This window comes from Typopeltis vanoorti, chromosome 4 (genome assembly GCF_054136105.1).
Source record: "Typopeltis vanoorti isolate ZY-2024b chromosome 4, IOZ_Tvanoo_1.0, whole genome shotgun sequence".
Classification (NCBI taxonomy): Eukaryota; Metazoa; Arthropoda; class Arachnida; order Uropygi; family Thelyphonidae; genus Typopeltis; species Typopeltis vanoorti.
In genome coordinates, this window is record NC_143552.1 from 158,542,174 (window position 1) to 158,563,835 (window position 21,662).

General features: G+C 35.4%; 1 protein-coding gene across 1 annotated transcript in view; it reads right to left on the reverse strand.

Moving 5' to 3' along the window:
• The window catches only part of LOC150107790 (5-taurinomethyluridine-[tRNA] synthase subunit MTO1, mitochondrial), a 309,050-nt gene that overhangs the window by 223,204 nt on the left and 64,184 nt on the right, over nucleotides 1–21,662 (reverse strand). Inside the window, exons 5-6 of the mRNA XM_090391541.1 lie at nucleotides 15,285–15,456; nucleotides 5,258–5,434 (exon numbers count right to left, since the gene is read on the reverse strand). Coding sequence (XP_090247667.1) covers nucleotides 5,258–5,434; nucleotides 15,285–15,456 — 349 coding nt within the window. The remainder of the gene's footprint in view (nucleotides 1–5,257; nucleotides 5,435–15,284; nucleotides 15,457–21,662) is intronic.

Below are 21,662 nucleotides of genomic sequence, written 5' to 3' on the forward strand. Positions count from 1 at the left end.
ACTGAATCTCCAAGGTTTGATTCCTGTTCTCAAACTCTTTCATTTTCTTTTCAATAATATTTCTGTATTTTAGTCTACAGTTTACATCTGAGAGCTGCTCAACTTTTATTCGCTTTAAAACTTTCTTACATGTTATTCTTTTCAATATGAAATTCAATTTTATCCTGCTCAAGACTAAATAGTGATCACTTCCAATTTCAAATCCTCTGTACACTCTGGTGTCCTGCACCAGGGAGAAAACATCACTATCAACAATAACATAGTCAATGAGACTTTTCTTATTCCTAGCCTCTTCTCTCCATGTGAATTTGTGCACATTTTTATGTTGGAACATGGTGTTAGTAATAACCAGTCCATGTCCTGAGCAGAAATCCAACAGATATTTGCCATTATTATTAGCTTTGCTCTTTTCTCCAAATTTTCCCAAAATATTTTTGTATGTCTCACAATCATTTCCTACTCTACTATTTAGATCCCCAACAAGGACCAACTTTTCATTTTTCATTGTGTCAGTTGCTTTTTCTAAAGCCTCAAAAAATTCCTCCACTTCTACCTTAGTAGAACCTTCTGTGGGACCATAGGCACAAATAAGTCTCATTGTCCAGTTCCCCATTCTCATATTTGCCCACATTACTCTACTTGAGACTGACTGCCATTCAAGAAGATTAGCCTCGTATTTTGTGTTGAATACTATGGCTACTCCTTCTTTTCCTTGATTGTTATTGCCTGAATATAACATTTTGTATTTATTGCTCAGAAAGATCTCACCAGTTTTGGTCTTTTTTGTTTCAGTCACCCCTATTATGTCGATCTGGTACTTATCTAATTCCTCAACTAGCTCCATTTCTTTGCCATTCAGGCTTCTTACATTGATAGTACCGATCTTTAACTCTGGTGATGTTGAGTTGGGGTTTGTTTTCAGATTTGTTCCAGTAGCTGACTTTTCGCTGTTCACCCTGGTTCCCTGGCGAAAACAACGGGGGCCTTGTTTAACCGGGCGACGCCCCAGCCGGCATGAAATTTTGTCATGTTGTACCATCATTTTTCATTTTGGTTTAACCAATAAGAATACAATTTGGTCGGCTAAATCCCAAATTGCCAGCCCATCCTCGTTCGTTCAGTATCAAAGTAGATACCCAACAGGGTGCACCACGAGAAGGTGAGGATTGGACATTAGGTCAGAAGCCCTGGTCGGTTCTCCGCATTCCTTTAAAGGCTATGTGGAGGTCTCCTCTCAGTTATACAGCTTTGACCCTTAAGCACCCCATGTTTTCTTTAAAGGAGATAAATTTAGGAAACACGGCATGGAATTTACAGCGCTTGAGAAACACTAATCTGTTGGTGTTCGGGCCTATCCTCTTCAATGTTTTCTGGAAATCCCTTATATTATTATGAGAAGCCTCGTCATAAGGACTAGAGATGTATGAAGATTGATTTACTCGCTTGTTATATATTTTTATAAAAAGATTGAATGACTAGAAGCGAGAGAAATCAAAACAAAGTTCATTAGTACTACACAACTTGTTTCAGCTTGTATCAGCCTTCGTCAGGTGCACATTAAAAAAGAAAAAACAACCAGTAAAAAACATGGAGGAAATAACTGTAAATAACACGGAAAATTAGTGCATATATATTTTAACGTTGAAGTCTGCGCATTAAAAACTGTTTCCTCGTTGGCTTCATTGTTGGGTGTATGCATGCGTATAGCATCTCGTGAACGCCAGTATTTGACCACAGCACAATGACAGTCCGAAAGGTTGTAACTCAGGTTGTTGTTGAGATGTATGGGGTTGAGAATGATTTCCTTTGATTCTATTATCTTCCTTTCTAATTCATCATGGCAATGGAAAATGTTATTAGACTTGTCCCATAGTACTGTATGGCTAGGGTTTTCTTCATTAGAATTGGCCGAGAGTAGAACATGACTAGACAAAGCACTGGCTCGCGTTCTCTTGTAAGTGTGTCTCTCTTGTGCTCCTCAATGCATAACTCGATTGACTTTTTTTTTTTTTTAAAGTGTACCTGACAAAGGCTGATACAAGCTGAAACTAGTTGTGTAGTAATAATAAACTTTGTTTTGATTTCTCTCGGTTCTAGTCATTCAATCTTTTTATAAAAAAAAAAATATATATATATATATTCATTTTTTATATAAACTGACTAAAAATCTGAGAATTATAACAAATTGAGATTTATTAGATACGCAACATGTTTCGTTGGGATCGACTTCAGCAGGTGTTAAGAACATAGAAAGCTATTAAAAGACACCGAAAAAAACATCGAGACACTCTAAAGCTATAAAATTATAAAGCTATAAATTCGACTCTAAATTACAGTTATTATGAACTTGAGCTATAGTCCGTGTTAAAGTTCTATTATTGTACACCTGTGCGTGTGTGGATCCACGAGATCTCCAGTATCTGACAGTAGAGCTGAAAGAGTCAGGCAAATTATAGCTGAGATTATTGTTCATATGAAGAGGGTCCAAGGTAATTTCTTTTGACTCGACAAAAGAAATAACATGACATTTCTTTTGTCGAGTCAAAAGACTCTCTTCCTTGGACCCTCTTCATATGAACAATAATCTCAGCTATAATTTGCCTGACTCTTTCAGCTCTACTGTCAGATACTGGAGATCTCATGGATTCACACACACACACACAGGTGTACAATAACAGAACTTTAACACGGACTATAGCTCAAGTTCATAATAACTGTAATTTAGAGTCGAATTTATAGCTTTAGGGTGTCTGAATCTTTTTTTCAGTGTCTTTTAAGAGATTTCTATGTTCTTAATGCCTGATGAAGTCGATCCCGATGAAACATGTTGTGTATCCAATAAATCTCAATTTGTTATAATTCTCGGATTTTTAGTCAGTTTATATAAAAAATGAACATATCCCAACTCCGAGTTAATATTAGTAGTCATATATTAACATTAATATGAGTCTGAAAAGTTCTCGGCCTCGATCCTAAATGGCAACAGTATCAGCAAGATTTTTCTTTTCAAACTTGGTACATCTGTCATAAGCATCCAAGTGAAATTGCAAGTCATTCTATCAAGAAGTTTTTTTTTATACAGCTGTCGGAAGCCAAAGTGCTGTCTGTATTCCTCGAAATGGATAGAATCGAGTATCGTGAGGTTATAAAATTCTTTGTAAAAGAAGGTTTAACGCCAAAAGAAATTCATTCGAAGGTCATAAAAGTTTGTGGGCACGCTTCTCCTTTGTTTTCGACAATTAAGAAATGGGCTGCCGAGTTTAAACATGACCATACCAGCCTTGAGGATGATCCACGTGAAGGATGTCCAAAAAGTGTATAGTTCGCCCACCGATTTGAGGTCCCTCGAAACTACTGCGCATGTCAGAAAAAGGAGAATCCATTCCGATAATAGGGTAATCAGTCTGTCTTCTGGGAGGTAATAATAAACAAACTGAGTTTGTTTATTATTACAGGTCGGAAAATTTAGCTTTTCTTTTACGAACATTGTTGTTTTTAAAGTGTAACTATTTTGCTTGTATAACAGTTGGAAAAATGTACGTAGAGTGTTAATACGTGCAAATACTACATTCTACATAAAACAATGTCACTTCGCTCCATGATAAGTTTCCTTTTATTCTGGGACTTTTTAAAACAAAATCCGATTTCATGAAGTATTTTCCTTAAAGTTTCTCTTTTCCAAGGAAAATTAATTTTTTCTTTAAGCACAGGAATCAATTTCGGAACAGTTGGCACTCTTTTTTTGAATACGTAAAATTCGTGAATAGCTCTTCTTATAACGTCTACATCAAAATCATTCAAAGCTACGGTTTCGATGGTTTTACTCTGGCGCTTTTTTTTTTTTTTTAGGAGATTTAAATTTTGGCTTACCTTCACCTTTTGATTCCCTACGAATTCTTTTAACAGTCGACCCCGATACGCCCGCAATTGCACTTGCACGTTTTATGACTTGAGAAAGGGGAACAAGAAGACGGCCTTCTGACGATTCTTTTTCGCAGAATGTCAGCACATTATTCAATATTCTTTTGCAAGAGCTACTGAAACGTGTAACAATAGAACTTGTTGACTGTACTGGATCCATCATACAAATTAATAATAAAAAAATAATGCAAAAAGAGAACAACAAAAATCAAGCTAGTACTAGTACAGCGACAGACAAGAAAGCACGTGATTTCGCATGTTGGCGACCAATTCCTACATCCTTCATTTCTTTCTCCTCTTTAGCATGAATCGACTATTCTTGGCACAAATCCAACAAGGGATCTAGAAATGGTGGGCGAACTATAACAACACCAGAAATCATTGATCAGTGCACGATATGGTATTGGATGACTGGTGAATCGAAGTGCGTGAAATTGCTGAGACTACAGACATTTCAAAAGAACATGTAGGGTATATTTGCATGAAGAATTGCAAATGCAAAAGCTTTGCACAAGATGTGTGCCACACTGATCAAAAACGCACTCGCATGAAAATTTCTGAACAGTGTTTGGAGAGTTTCAACAAGAATAAAATTGATTTTGTTTGTCGATTTATTACCATGAATGAGACTTGAATTCACCAGTACACACCAGAATCCAAACAACAGTCAAAACAGTGGATAGAAGCCGGCTGTTCAGCGCCAAAGAAGACAAGGTCATGGCATCAGTGTTTTGGGATGCTAAAGCATTTGTTTATTAATTATCTTGAAAAGGGTAAAACAATAAACGGGAATTTATTATTCCGATCTTTTAACCAGACTAAACGAAAACATTCATGAGAAAAGTCCCAGTTTGCAGAAGAAAAAAATCATCTTTCATGGACAATGTGCTTGCCCACAAAGGTGTTTTGGCAATGGGAAAATTAAGGGACTGCACTATGAATTGTTGGAACATCCACCCTATTCCCCAGATTTGGCTCCCTCTGACTTCTATCTCTTCCCAAAACTAAAACTTTTCCTCGCTGGTCAGCATTTTTCTTCGAATCGAGAGGTGATTATAGCTGTATTTTGCAGATCTTACTGAGAACCACTACAGGGATGGGATAATGGAGCTGGAGCATCGCTGGAATAAATGTATCAGTCTTAAGGGAGATTATGTTGAAAAACAAAAATAATTTTTAAATTATAAATTCGTTTTTTCATTGTTAGGCTGGGAACTTTTCAGACCACCCACACACATATATATTTTATTTTTTTTAAAGAAATGAAAAATATATTTGGTAGAACTACTAAAAAGATGCATCAAAATTATTTATTTCATTTTTTGTTTATTCATACCAGTTTTTAGGCGACCAAGTTTAAAACCAATGTTTTCCAGTGTCTTTGCCAAACCAATTGATGGACCATCTCCCATACGACCAGCAGGAAAAGACTCGAGACCAATATTAATCTTTCCACGGAGAAATGTTCCAGTTGTCAAAATAACTGTTTTCCCTGAAATTATTTTTCCATCCCCTGTTGGAACAGAAAGTATATTTCATGTATTTTGTTGGTTATTTTAAAACAAATAATAAGATAACAAAATTGATAAATAAATAAAATAAAACAGAATGAAAAAATTTATAATGATAAATATATAATTAGCAACATAACTGGGAGGAGACTTCCACATGGCCTTTTAAGGAATGTTGACAACCAGGTGGCTTCTGACTTTATGTCCAATCCTCGCTTTCTCATGTGCTTGCCATTAGTATATATCTATATGGATACTAAACAAAAGAGGATGGGCTAACAATTTGGGATTAGCCAACCAAATTGTATTCCTACTTGATTAAAAAACAAAATGCTGATACAACAGGATAGAATTTCATGCTTCCTGGGCCATCGTCCAGTTAAACAAGGCTAATATTATCTTAGTCAGGGGAATTAGGACAAACAGTAAAAAGCCAGCTACTGGAATAAATTCAAAGTTATCAACAGCAGAATTGCAGATTTGTACCATCAATATAAGAGACAGCATTTTCTGAAATAAAAAAAAGACAAAAAGAGGAAAAATTCTTCTAAATAACAAATACAAGAGCTATATTCAGGCAATAATGATCACGAAAAGGATGGAATAGATATAGTATTCAAATATGAGGCTAATCTTCTTATAACTAGATAATATCAAATAGAGTGATACGGGTAAATATCAAAAATGGAGAATAGGAAAATGAGACTTATTTGTCCTTATGATCTCACAGAAGGTTCTACTTTTCAAAATGGAACCCAATTATTTTTTCCTGAAACCTCTGGGAATTGAATGTTTTGTAGCTTTCTGTATATTGTTAGTTAGTTCTAGTAGTTGCTGATCAAGTTTTTTGAACTAGTGGGCATGCCAGTGCAATATGTTTCTAATAGTTGTGTGTGCATTTAGGCCAATTTGCTTTTCTGAAGTTCCAAGATCCTTTCTGTGGTTTTTGGTCTAGCTGCAAATTAATGGTTGTGATAATAGGTCTATGATCACTGATGGCATCTTTAGTATTTTCCACTGGGTAAGACTCGCAGTTTCATAATCTACTGCTGTGATGCCTAATGCTGATTCTGTGTCTATTGTTTTTGACAGATATGTATTTTGCCTGTTGTTTATGATCTCAAGGTTTAGATCATTAATTATGTCTTCTATTTGTGCTCCTTTCTGATCTAGTTGTGAGGAGCCCCAAGTTGGGCTTTAGGGATTTAGATCTCCTAAAAGGATCTTTGTGTCCAAAGTTATCTGACTTAATTGTTGAAGTAATTCTGTATTTATATCTGCATTATCTGGGTGATAATGCATTGACTATTGTAATAATGGATTTTGGTAGAAATATCTTAAATGCTTGAGCCTCTGTGTTACTATTTATACTGCTGTTTGATACGATTTCTTTATATTTGATGTGTTTGATCCGTAGGAGTATAGCTATACCTCCACCAGAACAATCTGATCTGTCTTTCCTTAATGTTGAATAGCCTTTGATTTGAAGCTTCAGAATTTGGTTTAGTTTCGTTTCTTGTAAGCATGTAATCTGGATGTTATTTTTGTATAAAATGTTCTTAAGTTCTTCCATTTTTTTTTTTTTTTTGAGTACAACTGATGTTTAGCTGAAGTATGTTGAGAGTCCTCATAGTATATTTCTCATTGAGATTGTGGACTGCAGTTCTCGACACGTCGGCTATCCCAGACAAGGTAGTAAATTTGTGATCAAATCAGACATTCTTTTCTTCATGGAATTGGGTTTGCCAAATTTGTGATCAAATCAGACATTCTTTTCTTCATGGAATTGGGTTTGCCAGAGCCCCATTAGCCAGCAATTTTAAGGGTTCTCTTCAGGGTTTGATGTAACAATCCAAGTGAAAAAAAAAAGTGCTAGCAGGATTAGACAAAAGAAAACTTTGGTAAGACACTAGAAAGTTTTCTGGGTTTGATGCAACCATCCAACTGTTTAAAAAAAAAAAAAAAAAATCATGCTACTACATTGACGCTTCAAAACTCTACTTCTTGCCACTTCCGCCTTGCATATGGGCAAATGCCTCGGACGAGGGGTTGGACTTCTGCAAGGCAAATAAAGGTACTTTATCAATAGAAATAGAAAACACTCAATCAGGTTTTCAAAAAGACAACGGTACAAGAGAAGGAATTTTCAATTTGAAAACATTATGTGAAAGAATCAGAAATGCATATATCTTTGTTTTATTGATTACACCAAAGTATTTGATTCAATAGATCACAAGAAATTATTCCTACAGAATAATGAGTTAAAAGGAAAAGACCTATGTATAATTACAAATATATACTGGAATCAAATGGCCTCAATAAGATATAAAAATGCATATTCTGACAACTTTGAAATCAAAAAAAGGAGTAAGACAAGGATGTGTCTTATCACCCTTACTGTATAATATATATAGCGAGCAAGTTTTTAAAGATATTTCAGAATTGAAGGGTGTAAAAGTCGGGGGGGGGTGGAACTTCAACAACTTCAGGTATGCAGATGACACAATCCTTATAGTTGAATCTGAAGATGATCTTCACACCTTAGTCACAGAAACTGATAAGAAGCTTAGACATGGGATTAATTATTAACCTAAAGAAAACAAAGTGCATGATTATATCAAAAGAACCAATAAATAAAAAATTAAACATAACTGTTAACAAAAAGAAAATTGAACAGGTTTAGTCTTTTATATATTTGAGACAAATGTTTACAGATGGAGGAAATTCCCTTAAAGAAATAAAAACAAGAATAGAGATAGCAAGAAAAGCCTTTATTGATATGAAAACTGTTCTAACATCCAGAGACAATAACATAGACACAAGAAAAAGATTAATAAAATGCTATATCTAGTCAAGTCTTCTCTACAACAGTGAAACATGGACTCTAAATAAAGAAGCAGAGAAAAAATTAGAAGCTTTCGAAATGTTCAAAGTATCTTGGACAGAGAAAATGAAAAATGAAGATGTTTTAAAGAAAGCAAAAATGAAAAGAACATTAATGAAAATAATTAAAGAATGAAAACTTAAATATTTTGGACATCTAACTAGACAAGAAGGCATTCAGAAATTAATATTAGAAGGGAAACTGGATAGAAAAAGAGGGAGAGGTAGACCTAGGAGAATGTGGTTTGAAGACATTAAAGATTGGACTGGCTTGAATTACCATAAATGTTCCAGAGCAGCAAAAGAAAGAAAAAAGTACCATGACATCGTTGCCAACCTCCTTCTAGGGGATGACACTTGAAGAAGAAGGAAAATGATTGCTCCCACATAAGTTCTCATCGGTTTCCCACTTAAAGAGTGAAGGTGAGTAGACAATTGCATGTTTGGGAAGGCATATGGAAAAAGGTGTTGCTTCCTATATTCAAGGGGGATAGATTATTGTTGTTGAGCATAAGGTCAACAACTCTTCCTTTGATATTAGTTCAGGTTACTACTCCAAAGAGTGCTGTGTTCCTTTAAATCTCCCATTAAGTACAAAAAGTACTCTTTGTCTAGTACACTAAGGAGATCCCAATCTGATATTACTCCTCAAGAGTAAAGTTTTGTGGGGATGACTGTGATAGCAATTCTCCTGACAGATACTGTGTCATTGTTTCTATGATAATAGAATGGAATAATATATATATATTATTCCATTAATATATATATATATATATACATAAATATATATATATATATATATACATAAATATATATATATATATATATATATATATATATATACACAGTAGCGAACAAATTAATCAGAACACTCACATTTTGAAGAAAAATTTTAATTTTGCAAAAAAATAAGTACAAATATTAGACTTTACCTAATATTTATGCGTCTTTATTTGAATTGTAAGTTAGCAGTTAGAATTGAAGGAAGTACAAGAAGATGGTTTAATGTTAAATCTGGTGTGAGACAATCTGGTGTGAGCATGATTTTTAGTGAAGATGGTAAATTAAATATGGAAATAGACAACAGAATCAGCAAAGCTGCTATGGTGGGAAGTCAATTGAATAAATTCATATGGAATAAGAGAGAAATTAGTCAGAACACTAAATTAGCTGTATACAAGACTGCTCAAACCAGTTTTAACTTATGGATCTGAGAGCTGGGTCTGAAGTAAAACACTTGACCAAAGACTAGCGACCGCAGATATGGGAGTCCTGAGAAAGATTAGAGGTGTGAACAGATGGCATCAATGGCAATATCATATTAAAAATGAGGATATTAAAAAAGAACTTGACATTGTCAGCATCCAGGAATGCGTTAGGAGAGCTAATCTCAGGTGATATGGTCACTTAAACAGAATGGGCGAAGAAAGATTAGCTAAACAAGTGTTCTCTGCCAGGTTGGCAGGAAAACGACCTAGAGGAAGACCAAGATATAGGTGGATTGATACGGTACAAAGTGCCTTAGACGATAGAAATATGAGATCTGATAATGTTGGAGTCTTGATAACAGACTGATTTGAAGGAAAATTGTAGATAGGAAGTTAGTAATGATGTAAATTTTTCATGTTGTACTATCATATCCTGTACACTCCTTGAGGGTACATGGCAGGAATTTGATGATGATGATGATGATGAGATCCTATTACCCGCAACTGGTTTAAAAAATATTAATTCAAGGAAATATTATCACAAATTAATTCTATCTTCTACATGTTCTGTTTATGGTTGTTTCATTCTTCTAGTGAAAAGCATCAAATTAAAATTTCATGTTATTAATCATTTGCTTATTCTTAACTCACTGAAAAACTGTTGCAGAGCGCACACAAAAAATACTATTGGCAGATAACACTGTGTAGATGATGGCTAGTGGTGCAGTGTGTAGGTAATGCACTGTGTGCAATTGGAGAATTAAGTAGTGTAGGGAGTGTTCCGTGACACTCCACAGGAGTGAAGTATCTTCCTGTAATGAGACCTTGGAAGTGTCAAGTAATACCTCTTGATTCTCTATGCACTGACACTTCCATACACTACTTTTTTGGTACCTGTCCATATCACCAGTTTCATATCCACCCCCATCAATTTGCATAACAAAATTCCATGTGGTATCCTGTCAAATGCCTTTGCAGTATCATAGTGTAGCCATTTCCTTTATCCAACTCAGCTGTCACTCTAATATAAAAAGTTAGTAGATTACCAAGGCATGACTAACCTTCACAAAGTCATACTGTCCCTTATAGAGTATCATATTCTTATCCATAAACCCATTCGTGAATTATCTTTTTGACCAGTCTTTCTATTTCTTTTACCACCCCTCCTGATTGGTCTATAATTTTATATATATATAACATTCATATAATATAATATGAGCAGGGGTATATAATATTCATATACCTTTGCTCAGCTAGTTTCTTCTCATTATCTGATTTTGCCTTCCTTACCATAGTGGTCACCTTTCTTGCCTGACCTTTGTACTATTCATGAGCTTACTGGTCACTTTTATACCCTCCACAACATTTTATTTTTCTGCAGCTCATGCTTAATGACATTACTCATCCATCTAACTCTTACCTGATTAACTCTTCTTACCTTAGGCATACAATTTAATATTGCATCCTCTAGATGTCCCTGAACTGTCTCCCATACACTACTAACATCCTTCCCTGGCAGGGTTTTATGCCATGAAATGACACACTTCGAGGTTCCTCTTAAGCTTGTCATAATCATGCCTTGTAGTTCCATATATGGTGGGGGGCTGGAAAGTTCTGAAACACTTAGAACAAAAATGATATTAAAGCAACTGATGATGAACACCAAGAACATATTTGTTTCCAATGTTTATCTGAACTTTCCAGCCTCACTTCTTGAAAGAATATTCCTCATGTTTTGCAATCTCCCAAGTCAAGACCACATTGTCATTTTCCTAATTGGAGGCAATGTAGCGACACTGGTTGTGGATAGCTCCTCTGATTCTATGAACTCCCCTGGCATATAACTACAACCAACCATATATTTTGTCTTATTGGACTTGATCTTACACCAGACTGCTTCAAATAAACAGTGACCCTCCTGCCTATATCCTATTCTTTTTGGCTGCAATTCATCAGCATTACATTTTTTCGCATCCTAACTTCTGCTCCTCCCTAAAAATACTAAACCCTTCACATTCTATTCCTGTAACTACATCATCTGCTGTTAGCTAAGACTCACTACTGTCTCTTACTTTTTGGTGAGATTGCACTAACTAAAGCCAAAAACTTCTCCCTCTAAGTTCCTGATACTTCTGGATTAGTATATAGAAATTGCAGAATCTCTTTAGGCTTCCGACCAGCGTGACTTCCTGCATTGACCACTCTATTCAATATTTTTGCTTGAGAGACTAGATTCCGCACTTGTTAATCATTCTCACACTCACTCACCTCACAGGTGAGTGAGTGTGAGAATCTGCATTCATCATCTGCATCCATCTTAATTGCTTAAATTTTCCTGAATTTGTGCTTTAGCAGATTCTCTCTCGTCACCTAACATCAAAACACCCTTTAGAAAAGTGAGCATGAGAATGGGAACAAAAAAATACTGAGTATATTTTCTCAGGTCTTGGAATGGAATGGAACAATCATCACAAGATGAAAAGGTAGTGAAGGATACATGGGGATATTGCAATTCATGCAAACTAATGACAGAAAAACAGAAATGAGGACGAGGAGTTTGGCAGTTTAATTCTATTTGGTCAAAACATTGCTGTCATTAGTGATACTTGGTTTATAAAAGATGATAGAATTATAGGAACAGACTGCAAGGTATATTTGAATTTTCAGGGAGGTCAGATAGAACGTGTTGGCAGGAGGTATACTGCAGGATAGCAGAATTCCAACCATCTGACAAAGAATAGGAACTGCTAGAACATGGAAGACAGAGTATCTGAGGCAATAAGAAGTGAGACAGAAGCCAACAAGGTAAAATATATCATAAGTTGGCTATTAGCCAAAAAAGTGCAGAGGAAGGACAAGTATTGACAAGTTAGCTCAATGAATGCAGGATGAGAAATTATTATGATGGACTTCAGCTAGGAAACAGATCGGAGGAAGAGAAAGAAATTTATACACCCACTAAGAGATAATAACTTTAAACACCATCAGATGGCGATGACCCAAGGTTTGAAAGACTGGATCTGGCAAAAGCAAGAGGATTTTTGGTAAACAAGATAGCCATAGCGTCTCGTTGGGGGGAGTGAACAAGCAGTCTTCACCTGAAAAGTGACTAAGCATGTGGAATTTTCAGTTAAGGAGTATTTTGTGGAACTACAAAGCTGGTGATTATGATAAACTTAGGTAACACTTCAGAACAGGGCCATGGCATAAGAAGCTGCAAAGGCAAGAATGTTAGTAATGCACTGAAATGGTCAGAGTGTTTGAGGCAAGTAGTACCAGACTGCATACCAGGATCAGGAGGATAAATAAGGTGGGAGTTAAATGGGTAGTAGCATTAGTAAGTAAAATGCTGCAAATAAAAGAAAATACTGTGGAAGGAATATGAAGAGAAAGGTAATTAGCCAGATCATGGCAGCATAATTCACAAGCCAAAAGGATGACAAGCATAGTAAGGAAGGTAAAATCAGTTTCTGAAAACAAATTAGCTGAGCTGGTCATTAGACACCAGAGTTGACCTACCTGACTGATTGATATCATAGATTAAGATCAGGGATATTATTATAAGTTAAAGATTGAGTGAGAGAAAGAAAATTCAAAAAATAATAAATCTATTTACAAATGATTAATATTAGTGCAGATTTATGGTACTGCCTTAACAGTGTGTGTAAAATGTTCATGTTTTGTAAGCAATATATACAAATTTGCATCATAAATAAATTTATCTCCTAAAGAGAAAAGGGCCCACAAACATAATGTCAGACTTAACGAACATTAAAATATAAATACTTAGCTCATACCTGTTTTTCTTCTAAAATAAGAAAATAATTTGTGTACAACTTTTCTTAGGAGAGACCGTATTTGTTCTTTCATATATTCTGCACAATATCAGTTCCTTTCCTATATTCTTGAAATATTAAGATAATTTTAGACTTCCCTTTTTCCTTGTGGAAACTTCTTCACACAAAAATAATTCATCACTTTTGGGTTTACATTGCTGAAACAATAAACAATTCCTTTTGATATGCTATGCAGCAAACATATTCTAGTTAAGAAACTATATATCACTTTGATCTATGCCACGACTTAGATTCATATAAAAGAAATTCATCCATTAATTTTGGGATAACTATTTGTTTCCCTCATAATGCTGTTTTCCACCTTTTTGGCTTAAGAATTTCCTTAAAACTCTATTTCTCCCCTAAATTCAACCTTTTCAACTTTTTAAAACATTGTCTCTGTTCTTGCCACAGCTGTTCTAGTATTCTCACTCACTAATTCAACTTCCTCTTTGGAAGTACAATCTTCATGCAAGCACAGTACTGTATGATGTGATAAGCAACATGATGGTGAGATGAAAGTCGCTTGCTGTAAAAAAGACTGCAGTTCTTCAATGGTATGAAGACATTGTTGGAAAGCTTAATATTTTCTTCTCTTAAGGTTATGTTACAGAAATAAAAATCTAAATTAGAGGTGAGTCCTTTTTAAATAAATATCTCAATCAAACAGTTTTCAATGGCCAGTAAATATACAAAGATTTTTTATATAAATATTTCTAATTACAAGCAATAATACATTTTTTTGCTATACATTTAGAAAATGTTTACATACATGATAAATAATAAAACCAAAAGTTATCCTAGGTATTATTTCTGGGAAAATTCCCATGTTATTCCTCTAAAATAAACTATTATTTTAATGCTAATATAGCCTACTTTCTATTGAACTGGAACTTTTTTTGGCTTTATTAGTTGACCAGAGATTTTTGTAAAATATATACAAGAATTTTCTAGAAGTTTCACCAGCTGTTCTGTCTGGCTTCTTCAGGACATGTGTAACAGTACAAGGAACTAACGTTTGTTAATAAAAAAGAAGAAGATTCTTCTTGATTTATGAGGGAAACTAATAAAGCCAAAAAAGTTTCAGTTTAATATTTAAGAAGTGACCAAATACAACACAGAGATAGCCTACTTTCGTTTAGGAGTGTCCCTTTTTTTGCAATGTCATTGGCTCTTGACTGAAATCATAGGGTATTACTGAAGTGTTATAAAACTAATATATGAGGAATAATATAGGAGGAAAATTCAGACATACCTTTTTTGGATGCTGTTTTGTGTCTCCTTATCCTGGCAATATGCATTCATCTGCTGTTAAGCTGTTAAAGGAAGAGGATTTTGGGAAAGTGGGGGTAAAGTAATGTGGAGGAATTATATTAAAAAAAAACCAGGGTTTTTTTATATGTATAATATTATTATTATTATTTAGGGTGGGTAGACAGGGGGAGTGAGAGAAGGATCAGAAGATAGAAATTATTTTTTTTGGAGATGAGGAGGGATTGATGGAAAAAAAGTCAGGGGAGGGAGTAACGGGGTGCGAGCCGTTTCAACAGTGTGGGTATGTTTGAATTTTCCTCCTATATTATACTTCATATATTAGTTTTATAACACTTCAGTAATGCCCTAAGATTTGAGTAAAGAGCAAATGACATTGCAAAGAAAGGAGCACTCCTAAACAAAAGTAGGCTATATTAGCCATTAAAACAACAAAAGTTATCCTTTCCTGTTTATTTATTTATTTAATCAAAACTAGCTGCTGCTAAAAAAAAAAAAATAATAATAATGTAACATAATCTGATATCGCTAAATAGCAGATATCCTACAAATGTAATGAATGCTAATGGAAGGGAGGCACAAAAACACTGGACAAAAATGGTTCAACGTTTTCAATATATATAACCATGAAAAAAAAATTTACTTTGTTTTACCTAATAATACACCTCTACAGGACATTTCTTTTTTCTCAAAAGATGATCCACTTAAATCTGGTATTAATAAATCTTCCACTGAACAAGCTTTGATTTCCAGATTAGGAGTGCTGAAAAGTTCCTTTTGTAAATAATGCTTATATAAAGAGCGATCAATCTGTGCTCTTGGACCCTAACAAACAAATTTTGGGCTTATTACACATAGAATAGTTTAAATAATACAAATAATAAATGAAATTGCATTCCTATAGATTATATTCAAACATACATCATAACTTATGGTCATGAACATGGTAACTAATACACTAATATGGTATTTGCAAAAAGTTCAGAGTATGCATTAAAAGAGAAGTAAAAATCAAATTTGATTTTTAATTCTTAAAAGTAAAGCAATAATTACTCTATATTACGCAATCTTAAAAGTGAAAAATATTTTAAGGTTAAGTGCTTTTAATTTTCATATTTCAGATATAAGCATAAGACAAAGCTTGAATTTAATTTATTGTTATCAACAGAGAAATTAACTAAACAAATATGATTTAGAAATGTAATTCTATTACAATTTAAAACAGTACACTCTTAAAGGATCATGAAGCCAAGCACAAGTGAATACACATCTTATAACTATGTCTGTAAGCAGTATCTTGCATCTAAAGATGTTAACATTATTTATTAGTTTGTCTGCCCATTTTCAAATGTGCACCATAGGCCTTTTACATCTTGAATTTGCATGAACTCTCCATCTGACCATTGGAAGACTATATTTAAACTCATCCTAAGTCAAACCTTTGTGGGCAAGCTTTCACTTTGCATACTGAAGAATATTTTAATTTTTATTGTTCAGTGTGACAACCTTGCTTGTTGTACCAAGAACAAACCATGTTTGGTCTCTATGAACATTTTTTTTTATATAATCGTACATACAACATACATACAAATTCCTCAAGCAACCAACAATCATAGAAGTCTAACCAGACTGAATATTTTCTTACTCCAGATGTATCTGTCCTGAGTATACAATGCTAATTCATGCAACTGAATGTCAATTCTGTTTAGGTATTGTTTGATATTTTCAATCCTGTCATTCATGGCCTACCTCTTTTCTTAACACCTTCTGAAATGCTCAAAACTATTTTGTTGACCAACTGAATTCCATGCATTCTGACAACATGGCTGAACCAGCATATCTTTCCTTATATAAAATAATGCTAAGAAGTGGCTGACCACTTCCCCAATATATCTCATCAATATTCACAAAGTGAAACCATCTTACTCCCAAAATACTCCTTCAAATCTGTTGATTAATCTTACACAATGTCCATGTCTCAGATATAAAACAAAACAGAGAGAACAAGACTATTGTAGATTTTAAGTTTTCTTTTTATTGATATTCTGCTGAATTTCCAAACTTAAAGCAGTCATAATACTAACAAGTTTGTTCTGGTATTTCATAAGCTCTTACAATCTTCCATAAATTTTGCCAATCAACTGAATCAAAAGACTTTTTTGAAGTCAACAAAATAAGTCATCACACATTTCTGCATTTTAAAATTTTTCCAAGGATCCATCTCTGAAAATATCTGTTTATTCAGCTTCTTCCCTATTTCTTTGCTTCACTTTGCTCATCTCTAAGTTGCTTGTCAACTAAATCCTTTATCCTGCTGAGTAAGATAATGCCATTTATATGAGAATCCTAACTGTTTAAAATCGGATATCTCTAGTACTTGAAGCAAATGTTAGATAAGAGTCGATGAAGTGCAAGATATAGCCTCTCTCTTTCTCTCTCTCTGCCAGTTGCCAACTCTGGCTTCTGGTGATATGGCCAGTTTTCACAAAAGGGACTATGGTGACCAAGTATTGCTGAGTATAAGCATAATATCTGTAGTAGAAGGAAATTCCAACTATCACTGTACTATTAGTACACCCTGCTGAGGAGCAGTCAACTTCACAGGAATAAGATTGGCTTTATGATGGTTTTCAATTTGGATATGGAATAAACACTGCTGCATCAATAGGCTTATGAGAAAAAAAGATGCAGCTGTGTCCCTCAGTATGCTTGAGCTGCATGACTCAGGAACACCATATGCAAGTAATGTTCTTGAACATAACTGTGTTAATGTAAGGCTCATAACTGCTAAATTTAAAACTGGAACTAAAGTTCAATATGTTGTTAGTTTCTGTGTGTTAACCCTTAAGTGCTGGGAGGAACTCATGCTAGAAGCTTAATGAAGTGAAACAGCACTGAGAAAGGATTAAAAATAATATTTAATTCTTCTAATATTTCATCTCATTCACAAAGGCATCTTCAGGAAGTGCAATATAGCACTTCCTGAAGATGCAGTATGAGACTTATAAAACACATGCACGCACCTACACACAAAGTCAATGCAAAACTATATGAAACACAGGAATAAAAGATGGGTCTTGGTGGGGCACCCTCTATGGGCACTAATTTCCAGTACTTTTACTGCCACACCTGAGATACTGATTGGTCTATAATCTGCTACTGCAGTCTTAGAACCTCCCTCATGCAAGGGGAATTATTTCGTCCTCTTTCCACTCCCTTGAGACTTAAAGAGCCTAGTCAAAGACTGAGTTGATATCTCATCTAACCCACAGCTGTATTTACACTCACACTCTGAAATATCCTAAGAACCCTCAAGTCATCCACCTCTGTTCCCACATTAGTGTCTGTCATATATGTTAAAGCAGTAACCTAACTTGGATGATATACCATTGCAAGTGGTCACTCAGTAACTCAACTATTTTATATGCTTCTATCATCATCAAATTCCTGCCATGTACCCTCAAGGAGTGTACAGAATATGATAGTAATACATGAAAAATTTACATCATTACTAACTTTCTATCTACAATTTTCCTCCAAATCAGTCTGTTACTTGTCAAGACTCCAACATTATCAGATCTTATATTTTCATCGTCTAAGGCACTTTGTACCGTATCAATCCACCTATATCTTGGTCTTCCTCTGGGTCGTTTTCCTGCCAATCTGGCAGAGAACACTTGTTTTGCTAATCTTTCCTCACCCATTCTGTTTAAATGACCATACCATCTCGTGTGTAGAGGCTTAAGTGCTGTGAGGACATCATGTTGGAGGCTTAATGGATTTTTTACAACACTCAAAAAGAATTAAAATAGAATTTAATACTTCCTATATTTCGTCCTAGTCACTAGGACATCTACGGGGATTACAAAAACAATTAATGTAACATGCACACAAAAATCTTACAATACTAAGCCCAACCACGTGGGTGACAACAAAGTCCTATCTAGGTGGAGCGCCCTCTAAGGGCAGTAGTGTAAGGTGGCCTGGAATGTAAGGTGGGACCTCTGGTCATGAGTGTTTCCCAAATCTTCAGAAGCTTAATGCAACCGTATTTATTAAGATTTGGTTGGTTTCTGAGAGCTGCTGCTTCTAAGAAAAGTCTCTCTTTCTTGAATTTGCTGTGGTGGAGCATGGTGGTTTTCTTCCATGATACTCTGCGGGTGGTGTCCAAAACATGGTCAGCCAAGCCTGAATGGCCATAGTTGTGTCTACAGATGTAAGACTTGTGTTCCTCTAGGCAGATGGATGCTGATCTGCCTGTCTGTCCAAAGTACACCATCTTACAGGAACAGGGTACTTTGTAAACTCCAGGCAGAGAGAGAGGAGGGAGTTGATCTTTCGTAGAACGGATAAGAGTAGCAAGTTTGCGGTAGGGCTTATATGCTATGTGTAGGTTGTACTTTTTTAGTGTCTTGGCTATTTTTTCGGATGTGCCACGGATGTAGGGTATGGTGATGGCATTTTTAAAATCTTGTTGAAGAGATGGACAGGGAATGGGGTAAGAACTGATTATTTTTTTGATACTGTGTTCGCTGTAGCCATTGGAGAGGAAAGTGCTATGTATGTGGTTAAGCTCAGTAGTAAGGCGGTTCCAATGGAACAAAGATTGTGGGCTCTCTTGGTAAGAGTTTTAATGATGCCATATTGTTGCGAGGGGTGGTGGTGGGAGAGTTTGTGAATGTATCTGCCTGTGTGTGTGTGGGTTTGCTGCATACAGTGAAGGCAAGTGTATCATTAGGCAGACGTGTGACTGAGGTGTCTATTAAAAGTAAACAATTGTTCTTTTCCATAGTAAACTGGATTCTTGGATGTAGGCTATTGAGATGACTGAGGAAGGAGTCTAACGTGTCTGGGCCATGAGGCCAAATAGAGAACACATCATCTACATATCTTAGCCAGATAGAAGGTTTGAGTGGGACTGAGTCTATGGCTCGTTTTTCGAAATCTTCCATATAGAAATTGGCAAGGGGGGTGAGAGGGGGGGGGGAAACCTATGGCGGTTCCCTCCACCAGCTTGTAGATTTTGTTCTTCCAAGAGAAATACCCAGAGTTAATGGCAAAGGAAAGAGATCTAAGATGTCAGAGGGAAAAACGTTTTCTAAGAGAGATAAGGTGTCAGTTAAGGGAATATTGGTAAACAAAGAGGAGTTATCAAAGCTTACCAATATGTCTGCATTATTCAAGGTTAGATTTTCTGTGAAGGCTTTAAAGTGGGTTGAGTTTTTTATATAGGAAGTGGACCTTCCGGTGGGGGGGGGGGTCAGAGAGTTGGCCAGCTGTTTAGAAAGTCTGTAGCAAGGTGCATTGGTGGCATCTACTATAGGCCTGAGTGGGGAATTGGGTTTGTGGATTTTTAGTAGACTGTATATTCGGGGGGGGGGGGGGCAGGAGCGGAAAGGTTTAAGTTCTTTCGTGACGTCAGGGGGCCAGGAGGTTACTTTTTTTTTCGTAACTTGTGTTTTTGTGGGGTCGTGTTCTAGCGGGATGTAGGTAGCGCGATCGCGGGGGATAATGTTCATTTTACGATTGTATTCACTGGTATTAAGAACGACTGTGGCATTACCCTTATCCGCCCTGGTGATGACGATACTTTTTTAAAATAGAATTAAATTCTATTTTAATTATTTTTGAGTGTTGTAAAAAATCCATTAAGCCTCCAACATGAAGACCATACCACCTGAGATAAGCTCTCCTAAAGCATTCCTGGATGCTGACAATATCAAGTTCTTTCCTAATATCCTCCTTTTTAATATGATATTGCCACTGATGCCATCTGTTCATGACTCTAATCTTTCTCAGGACTCTCATATCTGCGGTCTCTAGTCTTTGGTCAAGTGTTTTACTTCTGACCCAGCTCTCAGACCGGTTTGAACCCTATCTTGTATACAGCTAACTTAGTGTTCCGACTAATTTCTCTCTTAATCCATATGAATTTATTCAACTGAATTCCTACAGTACCAGCTTTGATGATTCTGTTGTCTATTTCCATATTTAATATACCATCTTCACTAAAAATCGTGCCTAAGTAGCTGAAATGTTTTACTTGTTCCACAGGTTCTCCGTTCAAAACACAGTTGATATTTTCAATGATTATGCCTATTTTCATTGTCTTTGTCTCTTTTTGTTGCTGACCTTCATACCATATCTATTACAACAGTTATTCAATTTAGTGAGAGAATCTTGCAGACTTGAAGCAGATTTATTTAGAAGTATAACATCATCTGCATAAAGCAAAGAGCTGACATTAACATCTCCAATTTTGATATCATGTTTAATACCACTTTCCTTCATAATGTGATCCATATAGATAATGAATAACAGAGGGAATAATGTACATCTTTGTCTCACACCAGATTTAACATTAAATCATCTTCCTGTACTTCCTTCAATTCTAACTGCTGACTTACAACTTAAATAAAGACTAAGTATTGCTGATATAATGTACCAGTGACACCATATAACTGTAGGGTATTTAATAGCTTCTCTCTCTCTTGGCACCTTGTCATATGCCTTTTCCAGATCGACAAAACTTAAATACAGATCTTTGTTATATTCCCATGATTTCTCGACTATTTGTCATAAAGTGAAGATCTGATCCTGCCAGCCTCTATTTGGCCTGAATCCAGCTTATTCTTCACCAACCTTTCTTCAACAATTCTTCTCAACTGTTTCTCAAGTATTCTTGCATAAATCTTTCTGGAACACTCAGTAGGGAAATACCTCTGTAATTCTCACATTCAATTTTATTTCCCTTTTTATATATGGATACTATGAGAGCTCTACTCCAATCATCAGGAATTCGTCCCTCTGTACAGGAATTCTGAACTATGCAGTGAAGCCACTGTAAGACTTTTATATCACCATACCTCAGCATTTCTAGCCAAATATCATCTACTCCTGCTGCCTTTCCACATTTCAAGCCTTTGATGGCCATTTCTACTTCAAGTATGGATATTTATTCCTGACTGTATGCCTGTTGAGTGTTTTTTACCACTGTGCTATCTCACTGGTTGTTTCATTTAGCAATTTTT